Source organism: Vicia villosa, linkage group LG1 (genome assembly GCF_029867415.1).
Source record: "Vicia villosa cultivar HV-30 ecotype Madison, WI linkage group LG1, Vvil1.0, whole genome shotgun sequence".
NCBI lineage: Eukaryota > Viridiplantae > Streptophyta > Magnoliopsida > Fabales > Fabaceae > Vicia > Vicia villosa.
The window spans coordinates 42,546,551-42,560,477 of record NC_081180.1 but is presented as its reverse complement, the minus strand read 5'-3'; the positions used below and the strand labels follow the sequence as shown (position 1 = coordinate 42,560,477).

The following is a 13,927-nucleotide window of genomic DNA, read 5'->3' as shown; positions in this document are numbered from 1 at the left end:
GAGGAAAGCCAATGCATCTTGTGTTGCTGCAAAAGATATTCCTAGAATGCAGTTGTACACATTCCTACAAGGAACGGCCGGAAACTAGGAATCCATGGTCCTGATATCTTTCGCTTCCTTAGGGTAACCATCAATTCTATGTACCCCAAGGGAAATTCATAATGTCGTTGAAAGCCAATAGATCAGACCCTTCATAGGGCCACAACTTTTCTTTCTTCCACCCCACCTTCAATAAGGGACCTGAGTACATAATACTGCATGAACTTCCACAATCAATTAGTATCCTGGATACATTGAAGTTGGAGATCGCAGTCGTGGGGTCCATAGGGAGTAATTTGTTGGGGACTCCTTAAACCTTATCCATATCTTAAAATCTGAGGATAGGTCTCTCTAGGCTCTTAGTGGAGGTACTTCCTTCTTTTTTGTTAACGGCCATCAGCTCAACAATCTTTCTCTTTACTGTGCTTTTGGACTGATTGCTTGCTCTTGGGGCTCCTTCCATAATTAAAGCAATGTATTTATACTTCCCATTATGCACATTATCTTCCCCACTTCTTTCTTTCTTTATTTCCTTTGTTCCATACCACATATTTAGAAACTTACTTAGGGGATTGCTTCCTCTTTGGGGACTCCTTTCGACCCCTCTTTCTGTCATTGGTGTACTCACACAACTGCCCCTTCTTGATCAGTCATTCAATTGCATCATTCAACTAGATGAAATCGAGGGTGCTATGGTTGTGACTCTTATGTAAACAAGAATACTTGGACTTATCAGTTCGTGGACTTCAAGATCATGTCGTCCAACATGCAAGCAGTCAGAAGGTCCTTCTTCCACAGTTAAGTGGGGGCATCTTCTTTATTCCTTTCTCTAATTCTTCATTGCTATTTAATTTCCTATTTGAACTTTGTTGTGAAATTAAATTAACAAAAAAAAATTTTACAAGAAAAAATTAATTCTTTTGAACATTAGAACCAAAAGTTTCATTAATTTACAATGCAACAAAATAGGGTACAAAATCCGCTATTTCTATCCTTAAAAAGCCATAACCATTTCAAGTATGAAATGATTATTGTTGCCAAATTTCTCTTTGGGTACTCCTTTTGGCCCCTATTTTCGTTGTTGGTCTACTCGTACAACCGTCCCTTCTTGACCAGTCCTTCAATTGCATCCTTCAGCTGGATGCAATCGTTGGTATTATGGTCGTGACTCTTATGGAAACAAAATTACTCGGACTTATTAGTCCGCGGATGACCATAAATATATCCCTTATTCTAGTTTTCTTGAACTTCATATTTGTACACTCCTTCAAGATCCTTTCACGCAATGTGTTCACGGGAGCCTATGAGTCAAATTGTTGGGTGAGAATATGAACAACAAAGGGTATAGAGGTGTGAATAGACCTCTTAAGTTTAAAAATACGTTTGAAAATATTTTTATCAGAGTTTCAAAAGTGAAATTGATTTTGCATGGCGAAAGCAAATTTAGAATAAAAGAGATTATACTTGTCGATTGGAAGTTATGCGTGTAACACCCCCATTTTATTCGCTATTATTTTAGTAATTATATTGTTTGGCATTTTTAATAATTATTTATTTATTTAGTTATTATGTGATATAATAATTATTTAAGTATTTAATTATGACTGTGTGTTTGTGTTATTTGGCTTAATTGAGTAATTAGAGAGATATAACTAAATGAGCCTAAGTGATAGAAACATAATGGATGGATTGGTGGGTTAAGCCCAATTGACATAAATGAGATAGTAAGAGAAGGTTAGGGTTTTAGAGGTTACTATTTTCATTTGGGGGAAAAGATAGGCAGAAAGAAAAGAGGCAAAAGGGAAGAGAACAATGGTGGAAGAGAAAAGCTAGAAGAAACCTCATTTTCGCAGCAAGTTTCAGCATTGAGTCACCTTAGAAAAACGGATGAATCTCTCAATCCAACCGTTGGATCGTCGCGTGGTTTTGACACAACGTTCCTGACTCATAGAGGTAAGTTTTGACCGGAGCGATTTTGATTTTGAGGGTTTTAAGTTCATCTGATAAGCTGATTTCCGAACTGGTTTTTAGGTGTGTCTCTAAATTATGTTTGAAGGATTTATTTTGGAGAAAAGCTTAGAGCTATGGTGAAAGAGTCCATATTTGCCAAGGTAAGGGTGGGGTTCTTTCATGCTAAAGGGTTGTATGATAGTATGTTATGGTGGGTTTGATTCTATACTTTGATATCCATGTTCTTCTATGTTGCAATTTTGGGTATTTGATGATTTGTTGGAATGTGATGATATAAATGTGATAAGTTGTGTGCAATTGACAATCTATGTGTATTAGAATGTTGTGTTTGTTGTGGGTAAACCATTGATAGTGAAATAATGAGTTTTGGTTGTAGAATTGGAAAATAATGGAATAGAAATATAATAGTTGAATTGAAATTAATATAGTTTGATTATTAATTGGATAATTAAATTATTAGTTGAATTAATTCCAATAAGCCTATGTGATTGGAATATAATTGGACTTGGACCAATTATTCGGTTTATCGGTAAATTACAGTATTTTGAGAAATTGACCGTAATTGTGTTTTGGTTGAATATTCAAGTTGAGAATAATATATTGTTATGCCAATGATGTTGTTTTGATAATTCACATTATTTCTACTTGATTTAGTTGATGATTAAAAGTCGATTTGATTTACTTGACATATTGGCATATTGAGATTATTTTGAGAAATTGACCGTAATTGTGTTTTGGTTGAATATTCAAGTTGAGAATAATATATTGTTATGCCAATGATGTTGTTTTGATAATTAACATTATTTCTACTTGATTTAGTTGATGATTAAAAGTCGATTTGATTTACTTGACATATTGGCATATTGAGATTATTTTGAGAATTGACCAAAAATTGTGATTTCGGTTTGGATGTCTTTGTTGCGACTAATGTTGTGATTGCCAATATGATTATTATTGTGCATTGTTATGTGATTAACCTTATGGTATGAATCCTAGCTAATTGTCGTTAGTTTAGTAGATTATGATGATAATTGTGATGACTGTGTTAATATGTGAAATTGAGTAATTGTGCCGATGTGCCGAAACATGATGATAATTGTAATGATCTTGATGATATGCGAATTGTATATTTGTGACGATTTTGTGAATACGTGATGTTGTATATATTTGTGAGGATGATTTTGTGACTAAGTGAAGATGAAATATTATAGTGACGTGAATTACCTCGAATAAATGGTAATGTGATTGTGATATAGGCTTATGCCTCGTGACGATATGTGATTTTAATGAGTATGTTGTGTTGTCTTGTTTGTCGAGTTACATTCCATATGCATACTCTGTGACGGCCTGAAAATTATGGCAAACATGACGGCCTGAAAACTATGGCAAACATGACGGGCCAAATGACAATTAGTGACGGGGGCTGAAGCTCTGATTGGTACCACATGCATATGCATAGTTTGAGTCGCATTCGAGTTTGTATACCGAGTTGCATTCGATTCATTGTTATGATGTGTGGATGCATAGTTTGTGAAGTTGAATTCATTTGATATTGATTATTGATGTGTTGTAGATATGATGTACGTGAATGAAACATATATGATGAGACTGTGAATATATATGTATTAATGATATATGTGTATAAGTTGGAATATATGATCCATGTTGTTGTCGTGATGCAAATTGCTTATATTGAGAAGTGGTGAATTGTGTATGATATTACCTTGCTATATCTATTATCATACTTTCCTTTATACTGTTTGATATCTCACCCCTTCTGCTGATGTTTCCTCTACCATGGGAAATGGGCAGGTACTCAAGTATAGCTGTGGAAGTTTGTAGCTTCATCGTGTTCGGTTGGTGTGTCGCTCTGATACGTAGCACTTGGGGGTTGTCTATATTGTTGTTTCTATGTTGTTCATGTTTTAGTTGTTGAGTTCCAAATTGGATAATGAGAAGTACTATGATATTTGAAGTTGTTTCCGATTAAATAAGATGATTTGTATATAAAGTCGAATGTTATGATTCCGCTGCATATTAAAATGAAGTTGGTTTGTCTAAGAGCTATTATAAGTTGTTTTGTGCTTCTCTGAGATTAAAGTGCTATGTATCTGTTTATGAGTTGTTATATGAAGTAAATGTGATATCCCAAATGCTTGTTGATAGTTTTTAAAATACTCTGATTTCTCGCATGATATTTTCGGGTAGAATTTGGGGTGTTACAATGCGGATATACTTAAACAACTCACTACACAATCAAGATGAATAATCGAATCAAAACCAATGAACAAGCTAATTTTTATTGAACAATCAACCAATTACACAAGAAGTGTTATTTCAAAATTCATAATACACATAAGATTCTACACCAATAGTTCTCAGGTTTAATCGAAACTCAGACAAAGTTGAATTACCAATTCTAACAAAACCTACAACTTATGCAATAAATCACTTCCAACTCAAAAATCCTATCAGTGTGCAATTCTAAAAAGCAATAAAAATAACTGAATCATGCGATAAAATACGAAATTAAATGAGAAAGAGAGAGAAGAGAGTACACCAGGTTTTATAGTGGTTTGGCTCGTCCGTCCTTACTTTGGGCTTAATCCACTCTCCAATGGTTTCCCGTTGAAAGCTCGTTGGTCTTCCAATAATATTTGTAACAATAATTACAAGAGTCTGCACAATCACTAGCCCAAAATAAAATTGAAAATAAAATTTAGCTCCACGAGCCAAACTCTAGGAGAAATATTTACTCGAATTTGCTTCTTGAGTCTTCTAGACCCAACAACCTGCTCCTAAGTCTCCTTCTGCGACAATCCAGACAATTATGCCGGTATCTTGAGTGTTGTTCTGTCCAAAGATCAAAAATAAATCCTACCATATCTGTAGACTTCCACACGGTACTACCAAGGTCAACCTAGATAGACGAACCTTCTTCTTTTCCACTGGAATTGTCAGAACCAGTCACAAGACCACACAATCTTGCAAGCCTATGAAATCTTAACCAAACAAGTGTTCATGACTCGAATAAACCAAACAAGTGTTCATGTTTTATTCGAGTCATGAACACTTGTGTGGTCTTGTGTCAAGTGGAAAAGTAATGTGAAACAAGATTTGCACTTAATGAGAAACCTATTTTGCTATGATTCGAGTCAATTATATACTATGATTCGAGTCATGAATAAGTCATGATTCAACTTAAACTTGGCAAGGGCTGACAAGAGATTCACAATTCGAGTAATGTGTAAACTGTGATTCAACTCACAGAGTGCATGATTTGAATCATGTATAGGTTGTGATTCGACTCACAAGGGATTATGTGATTCGAATCACACATCCAAAATCTCAAAATTTGAAGTTTTCAAAGATGTTATGAGATTTTACTTGTGACATGACTTGGACCAATCTCAATTATGGTTCTTGTTTCAAAACTCGACTAATTGACTTAAAACATAATGTCCATACTCAAACATAAACAGTTTAAATTATGCATGCTAAAAATGTACGAATTTAAAAACTTTAATCCTTGAATGCACAATTGAAGAGAAGACTCAATGATATAAGACTAAAAACCAAAAAACCAAAGCTTAAGAGACAATCAATAAAATCATATGACAGAGACACACAGTCTCTCCCTTAATATATCTGAGACATGCAACTTCATAAACCTCAAACGGGGGTTACACTCACTACCATCTTTTAAACGACCAGAGTCTTTATCAGGTGCTAGACTAGATCCAGCGTTTCGTAGTACCCGACTATCTCCATCGGCCAACAGCTTTTATTCATAGTTGATATAGGGTTACACCCTACTCAACAAGTCCTTCAAGTTGTGAGCCTCATTTCACCCTAATTTCTCTCAAAAAGCATAATATAGTCTAAGGGCCTTCTCGAAGATCCATAACTTTAGGCTCTAATTTGAGCCTCCAATAGCCACCACCACCTTGGTAAAACGGTCTATATATGCACACATGGTCTCCTTCTTACTTTACGTGATCACACTAAGAACGACCATGATGGTTGGTTGTCTTTTCATGGCAGTGAGATGGGAGATGAAAACCTCACACAGTTCAGATCAAGAATCTATGCTTATGTCTTGACGGGACTTATCCCAAGCTTAGGCGGAATTGGTTAAGGCTAGTTCAAAGAGCTTGCACTTCACGACTCCATCGGTGTGGTAGTAGTCTAATCGGCCGTCCACATGCTCAACGTACTTGTCCGGATCTTTATTTCTGTTGTAACTCTAGAGTTTTGGAGGTTTCTCCAAAGACTTCGGAATCCTATCGTCCAATATGCGAGCACTCGGAAGATTCTTTTTTCGTAGTTGAGTGAGCCTTTTTTTTTCCTTTTTCTCCTTCCTCATTGCTATTTAATTTTCTATTTGAACTTTGTTGTGAAATTAAATCAAATCAAAATTTTCAACAAGAAGACATTAATTCTTTTGAACATCATAACCGAAAGTTTCATTAATTTACAATGCAACAAAATGGGGTACAAAATTCGCCATTTCTATCCTTAAAAAGCCATAACCATTTCAGGTATGAAATGAATATAGTTGCCAACTTGCCATTGTTCTCACTTTATTACGCACACACTCACTCACTTTTAAGAGTCTTCACAAAAAGGGTAAATACTAAACATAATCAAAGATACATATATGCATATTACAACAACAACAACAAAAAAGATGGACATGAATCTATTCAATATCTGAAATCACTGTGATTCTGTCGTATTTTCTTTGAATCCAAACATCCACCTAGTAACCGGACCACGACCAAAGAGCGTGATGATGATCGTCCTCTTGAAATCCATAACCAGACGAGTTATGATTCGGGTTGGAGTAATGAACATCTTCAAGTTTTGTAAAGATGTTATAAGGAGGCAACAAATTATCTTCATCATCTTGTGATAGGTCTGATTGATATTCAGGCACCCTTTCCTTGTAACATGGACTGTCACAATCCAATATGTCACTCCTTGCTGAACTTATATCTTCTTGTCTGCTAATATTATTATCATTACAAGCCTCAACAATTGACAATTTTGATCCTTCACCCTCAGAAACTGAATCAACCAATGGTTTATTCATTACTGGTTCCTGCAATAGTTTCTTTGTTTCACTTTCCCTCTCTTGATTCTCCCTTGCAAGTACCTTTTTAGAGAGACTTTCCACCTATATTGAAAACCACAACAAAAAAAAAGTCAGGTGAATAAGTGAGATGTAACAGGTTTGAACCAGCGCCTCTGCACTTGGATAACCTTGCACACAACTATTAACTGACCTGGTTTAACGAAACTTGTCAGAAGAGTTAATTTGATTAAATTACCTCAGATTGTAACCTTTCTTTCTCCTTGAGGATGTTCTCATAATCAGTCTTAAGAGACTCATAACTGTCGTTAAGCGACTCATAATCCTTCTCAAGCTGTTTGTTCTTCCATCTCGCACGACGATTCTGAAACCAGATAGCAACTTGCCGTGGCTGCAAGCCAAGATCTTTAGCTAACTTGGTTTTCCTATCAGGTTCAAGCTTGTTCTCCACCTCGAAGCTTTTCTCAAGAAACTGAACTTGTTCCACAGAGAGTCGCCGCTTCTTCTCCGATTGATGAAAGTACTCATCCATCTCATCGTCTCCGTTTTCGTCTAGATCGAACCCGTTGAAGAGATAATTGTTGCACCTTTTCTTTCCTCCTTGAACATCTTCAAAACTCACCATAGTTCTTGAACCTGAACAACAAAAATATCATCAACTAGTTCATAAAACTCCATACATAAAATAGTCAACGTTTAAAGATAACTAACCGAAGAAAGGAAGAGAAGAAGAAAGGAAGAGAGAATCAAGAGGTTGTTGAGAAGAGTTTCCATGTTGTTGATTATGAAACAAAGTATTCATGTTTGAATTATTTGCAGGAGAATTTATAAAGGGTCTTTCACCAGCCATATATATATAAAACAAAGGTAAATTCAATGAAGTTTGTGTTTGTTATTACTATCTTAACGTGCCATAGGTATAGGTAGAAGAAAGGGATGAAAGATCTAAGACTTATGGCGGAAGAAACTGGTGATGATGATTTCAGTGATGTGAGACTGGGAGGTGTGGGAAGAACGGCAGGGGATACCCATATCTCCGATCAGAAGAAGGCGGTGAAGGGAGAACCGATTGAGAGTTTCGATGGGGGGAGAGAATCAAACAAGATGGACAGAGAAGACAGGGACAGAACCAGTGGTGGCTATTTTTTTCTCTCTCTTTTGGTTTTGTTTTTTCTTAGAAAAATGGACTCTGTTGGGTTTATATTAACGTTTTTTAGATTGGGAGAGTGTTTACTTTGATGTTATTTTGTTAATTAATGTGTTGTGTATAGTGATTTTTATGGTTTACTAGTTTTTCCCTCACCAACCTTTGCTTCTGATTTTTTTGGGTTCTCATGTAAGTAGGTAGATCAGACCACGTGAATGTAGAAAATTTTTTATAAATAATTTAAGTATAGTGTCGTTATGGGATAATTTCTCTATAACAAAAAATTCCACAGTGTATATTCAATCAATTATAATATTTTATTTAATTTTAATATAATTAATTATTAATAAAATAATATGATTTTTTTGTTGTAAAAAGTTGGACAGATAAGAATTCAACTTTATTAAATTGTTGAGCTAGGACAATTATATCTATTTTTAAATAATATGATTATAATAATTGGATAAAAATTAGATAGTGTAAATTCAACCAATTATAATATCTCATTTAATTTTAATATATTTAATTATTTATAAAATAATATATTTTAATTATTTATAAAACAATATAATTCCTATTCGGGGTATAACTAGATTAAGATGGATCTTCTTGACAAGCCATTACTACAAAAAACACATTTAATCTCGGATGCGAAATTCATTTAAACTTGGCTATAGAAGCGAGGTAATGAAGGGCGTCAAAAAAAGCTACCACTTTATCCCTCAAATTTTTAATAATCAAGGGGTAAAGTTATGCGCACATGTTTTTGATCCCCAACATCTACAATTTTATTATTTTCAAAACTAACACATCATACCTCTCAGTTTATCAATAAAACCGAGGGGTAAAATATATTATTTTTTTTAAACTCGTTACATTGTTTACACAGAATATTAATAAATTAATTTGTTTTCAAACTACATTGTTTACCGAGAATATTACATTGTTTACACAAAATATTAAAGAAGAAATTAATTTGTCAGTGAAGATAAAATGTTGGATCTTCGAATCATTGAATTTTGGAGTAGATCAAAATGTTGGGTGCAGAATATTCTCTATGACTTTTGCTTGCATTTTATTATGAGATAAAGCAAAAAAAGAGTTAGATAAATAAATGATTTTTGGCTCAAATAAATATTTAAGAAAACAAACCTTGAACTTAGATAATTTTCTGCTCTTGCAATTCATTCATCATAGAGTATTTTTCCAAACATCTTTAGGTTTCAAGCGGTTCATGTTTCATGTAGGTTAGAAATGTTAATATTCATCATGATTTTATAATGGATATCTCTTAGATTTCTCGGGGATCACTAATGGAAGTGTCTTGAGCATTGATACTCATGAAGTGAACGACACAGATTTGTTTAAGGACAATGATCAATATTCTCAATTATCACGCCAAAAGTAATCCCTCGGTTGCTGACAAAAACCGAGGTAAAAGATATATAAGCTTTTTCTTGTCTTACATTGTTTATTACACAGAACATTAAAATACAAAAAATCTTAGGTGATATTCAAATTTTGTTTCATATCCTAGAGATTTGTTTCTCAAGTAGTAACTCATGAAATGTGCGGTGGTAAATTCTGTTTAACGATAGTTTTTATTGTAAAATCTGAATATTAAACCCCTTGGTTTTACGATAAAAATCGAGGTGAATAATTTTTTTCTTTGAAATTACTTGTTTACACATAATATTAAAATAAATTGTTTAAAACAAATCTTTACTCTCATTACAGAATATCTTTGCTGATATCCATCTCTTGATAAGTTATCTATTCCAACAATGAGAAATTTTCTTTTCAAAGGTTAAGCTCCCTTCTTTGTTTAACTTTTCAAAGGTTGAGCATCTCCCTTCTCTGTTTAAGTTAAAGAAAGAATGATTTTCTGCACTTGCAATCTATCAACTGATTACTTTTCAAAGGTTGAGCTCTCTTCTTTAACTGAGGGTTGTTCCAAAATACAACACCAACAACATCAACACCATTATGTGAGATAGATTGTAAGGGCAGAAAAATATTTTGTTTAAGATAGAAGAATATTGAATATTTTTTATGTCTTGCAATTCATCCCAATGAATGATGCGTACTAGTTTGGGGCAACAACATATAAGTTAGGATTTAGGTAAAATCTGTTTAAGGAGTGCTTTTATTGTAAAATCTGATTATTTTATCCCTCGGTTTTTAAGGAAACCGAAGGGATAGATTATTTAGTATTCACTTATAAACAAGTAAAAACATAAACTACAATAGTTGGGATTTGAAACGTGTCATGATTTGTTTTTTTCCCTCGGTTTCATTAAAAACCAAAGGAATATGTTGTTTTTATTTTGATAAAAAATAAAACATGGCGCGCCTTGACATAATACTCGCTTTTTTTCTAGCTGAGGTGAAAGTTTCTTTATAAAAAACATTATTTGTTGTTGTGAGCCCAAGACGGCGTTCATGTCAAACCATGACAACTACTATTATAATGTCATGCCCTTCAGCCTCATGACTGTTGGCGCCACCTACCAGCGACTAGTGGATGTCGTATTCTCCCACCAGATAAGGTGACAATTAATAGTCTACGTTAAAGACATGATATTAAGGACTGCATAAGAGCATAGTCATGCAGCAGACTTGGAGGAAGTCCGACAATCAGTCAAGAAGTATAACATGTGCTTTAATTCTTCCAAGTATTCCTTCACGGTGCATGAAGGAAAGTTATTGGGCTTCATGTTATTGAAGATGGGGGATAGAGGTAAACTTATATAAGTGCCAGACTATCGCTGACATGATAATCCCCACCAATATCAGAGAGGTGAAACATCTAATAAATCGCCTAGTAGCTTTATCGCGTTTCCTCTCCTGTGAAGGCGAAGAGGCTTTTCTGTTCTTCGCCGCCTTGAAAAAGAAGGAGTAGTTCAATTGGAAAAGGGAATTTTAGGAGGTGTTATTAAGAATAAATACCTTCCTCACATTGTATCCTATCCACACTCACCTAAAAGAGGGATTTCCTTTGCTCTTCTATCTTTCAGTCACATATCAGGCAGTGAGTTTAGTACTCGTCCAAGAGACTGGCAAGGTAGATCGACTTGTATATTTTATAAATAAAGTGTTCATAGGTATCGAGGCACATTATCAGAATATCAAGAAGCTAGCTATGGTCGTCATCTTCATGACAAAGAAGATTTTACTCTATTTTCAAGGCCATAAAGTGATCGTAAAAACAACCTACCCTGTCAGACAAGTCCTAAAGAATCTAGACCTAGAGATAAGAATGATCTTGGGCGGTGGAACTCTTGGAGTATGAGATCTTATATGTTCCAAAAGGAAGCATCAAATCCCAAGCTCAGGCAAGTTTTTGGCGGAATTCATCTCTTTGGTAGACGAAGAGGCGCCCTCAGAATGGACACTATCGAAGGTTCCTCAAATGTTAAAGGAAGTGGTGTCGGGATATTATTAGAAAGGCCAAGCGACATAGTGACCGAACAAGCAATGAAATTTAACTTCAAAGCTAGAAACAAACAGACGAAATATGAATCTTTTGTCAGTGCCTAGAAATGGGTGCATCCAAGTTGAAGGAAAAAAGTGATTTCGAGTTGGTCACTAATGAAGTCGCTAGGGAATTCCAGGAAAAACAACCATAACTCATAAAATATTTCCATCTGTACGATCACACTTTAAAACTTTTGAATTAAAGCACGTGCCCAGGGAGCAAAACTTCAAAGCAGTCCTTCTGTCCAAACTTGCATGCTCGAAGACAACGGGGTACAATCAGACATTAATACAATAGAATCTTTATTCCCATAGTATTGAGGTGGATGAAATATGCACCCTATAAGTTGCCTCTGAAACAAATTGGACGTCGTCGATACTGTGATATCTACAAGAAGATGAACTCCCTCAAGATGAAGGGGAGGCGAAGAAGGTCCGAAAGCAAGCCGCCAAATATACCATCTTGGTGTGAAAGGTCTATAAGATGGGAATATTTTCCTCTATTTTGTGGGGCCTATGGGAGCCTGAAACCACCTTAGTCTTCGCTGAAGTTCATCAAGGAGCATGCGGTAGTCACATTGGTGGTATGGCTATATCCCACAAATAGATTAGAGCATGCTACTATTGGCACACCTTGTTAGAATATAGTGTGACATTTGTTAAGAAATGTGACCAGTGTCAAAGGAACACTGACCTGCATCACATCCCAGATGAGCTCCTTCACTCTATGCCATCACCCTGGTCTTTTAACCAGTGGGGAGTGGATATTATGGGCCCATTCCCTTTGGCAATGGAGTAATTCAAGTTCTTGATCACGGGGGTTGACTACTTTATAAAATGGATAGAGGAAGAGGCCTTCGCTAATATTATAGCTGGAATATCTTTTCGTTTATATTGGTATAAAATCATGTGTAGATTCAGGGTGCTTGGAGTCATCGTCTCCGACAACGACATGCAATTTTCAAGACCACATTCACTGAATTTTGCCACAAATTAAGGGTACAAATAAAGCTAGTCTCTATGGTCCATTCCTAAGCCAATGGGAAAGCAAAGTCGGCAAATAAGGTGATCTTGAAAGGGATTAAGAAGAAGCTGGATGATGCCAAAGAGTTGTGGAATGAACTAATCCATGAAATGTTATGGTAGTACCACACCACTGCCCATTAAATAAACAAGGACACTCATTTCACAATAGTAAATAGGAATATGTAATGCTACCAGTAGATATTGACACGCCCTCATAGTGGAGCTCTCTGTTTAACTAGTAAGTGAACGACATCGGGCTAAAATGTGTTGTTGATTCGATCGATGAAATAACAAACGTCGCCCATATTTGTGAGTTCTCCGCTAAAGAATGAGCGGCTAAAAGATAAAATTCTAAAGAAATTCCAAGGGAAATGTAGGAGGGAGACTTGGTATTAAGACAAGTGGTTCTTCTTCCGCAGCAGGGAAAATTGTAACCCAACTATGAAAGACCATAACGCGTATTCCAGAAGCCGCTGCATGGAGCATATAAGCTATAATAATTGGATGGGCGACTCATCCCCAGGACTTGGAACTCCATATGTTTAAAAATTATTACAACTAAGTTATTTATTTATGAATTTTTAGAGGAGGCGTGTTGCCCACCTAGGTATGAACTTTTGAAAATTTATGTGCAAGGAGAATGTTTTGGTTTTTACTATTATGTATGTTGGACTTCCACATGAAGATCCTTGTTATCTCTTAAGGCAATAAAAATACACTATACTTTCCATAGGAATATCCTTGGTATCTCTTAAGGCAATATATACGTTATACCTCTACAAGAAGATCATTTCTATTCCTTAAGGCAATACGAGTTTGCTGGAATTTCACAAGAAGATCTCTCAAGGTAATACGAACATGTTGGATTTCCACATGAAGATCCTTGTCGCCTATAGGGGTAATAAGAATCCGGTACATTCTTGGGGATACCACATCCAACCTTTCGCTTGAGGGACTTTGAGTCTCATCAGATAGACTCAATGTATAATCTTGCATGTATCACATTGTGTCCCATCAAATAGGATCATTTGACCAAACTATGGCCTGAGAAACTTAACTTAAAAGTCTTGCCTGATGGTTTGGACCGAAGTCTCACCCAAGAGACTCAACGCCTCTCATGTGGGACTTAGAGTCTCATCAGACATGTTGAACTTATAATCTCTCTTGAATGA

At 35.4% G+C, this 13,927-nt stretch overlaps 1 protein-coding gene across 1 annotated transcript; it reads right to left on the bottom strand.

The window, feature by feature from the left end:
• Nucleotides 1–6,449: 6,449 nt before the first annotated feature.
• LOC131635599 (homeobox-leucine zipper protein ATHB-54-like) lies at nt 6,450–8,385 on the bottom strand. The gene is made up of 3 exons (XM_058906233.1): nt 7,817–8,385; nt 7,344–7,741; nt 6,450–7,189 (listed from the first exon to the last, which is right to left on the bottom strand). The coding sequence occupies exons 1-3, from the start codon at nt 7,953–7,955 to the stop codon at nt 6,773–6,775; spliced, it is 954 nt and encodes a 317-aa protein (XP_058762216.1). The 5' UTR covers nt 7,956–8,385; the 3' UTR covers nt 6,450–6,772.
• Nucleotides 8,386–13,927: the final 5,542 nt, after the last annotated feature.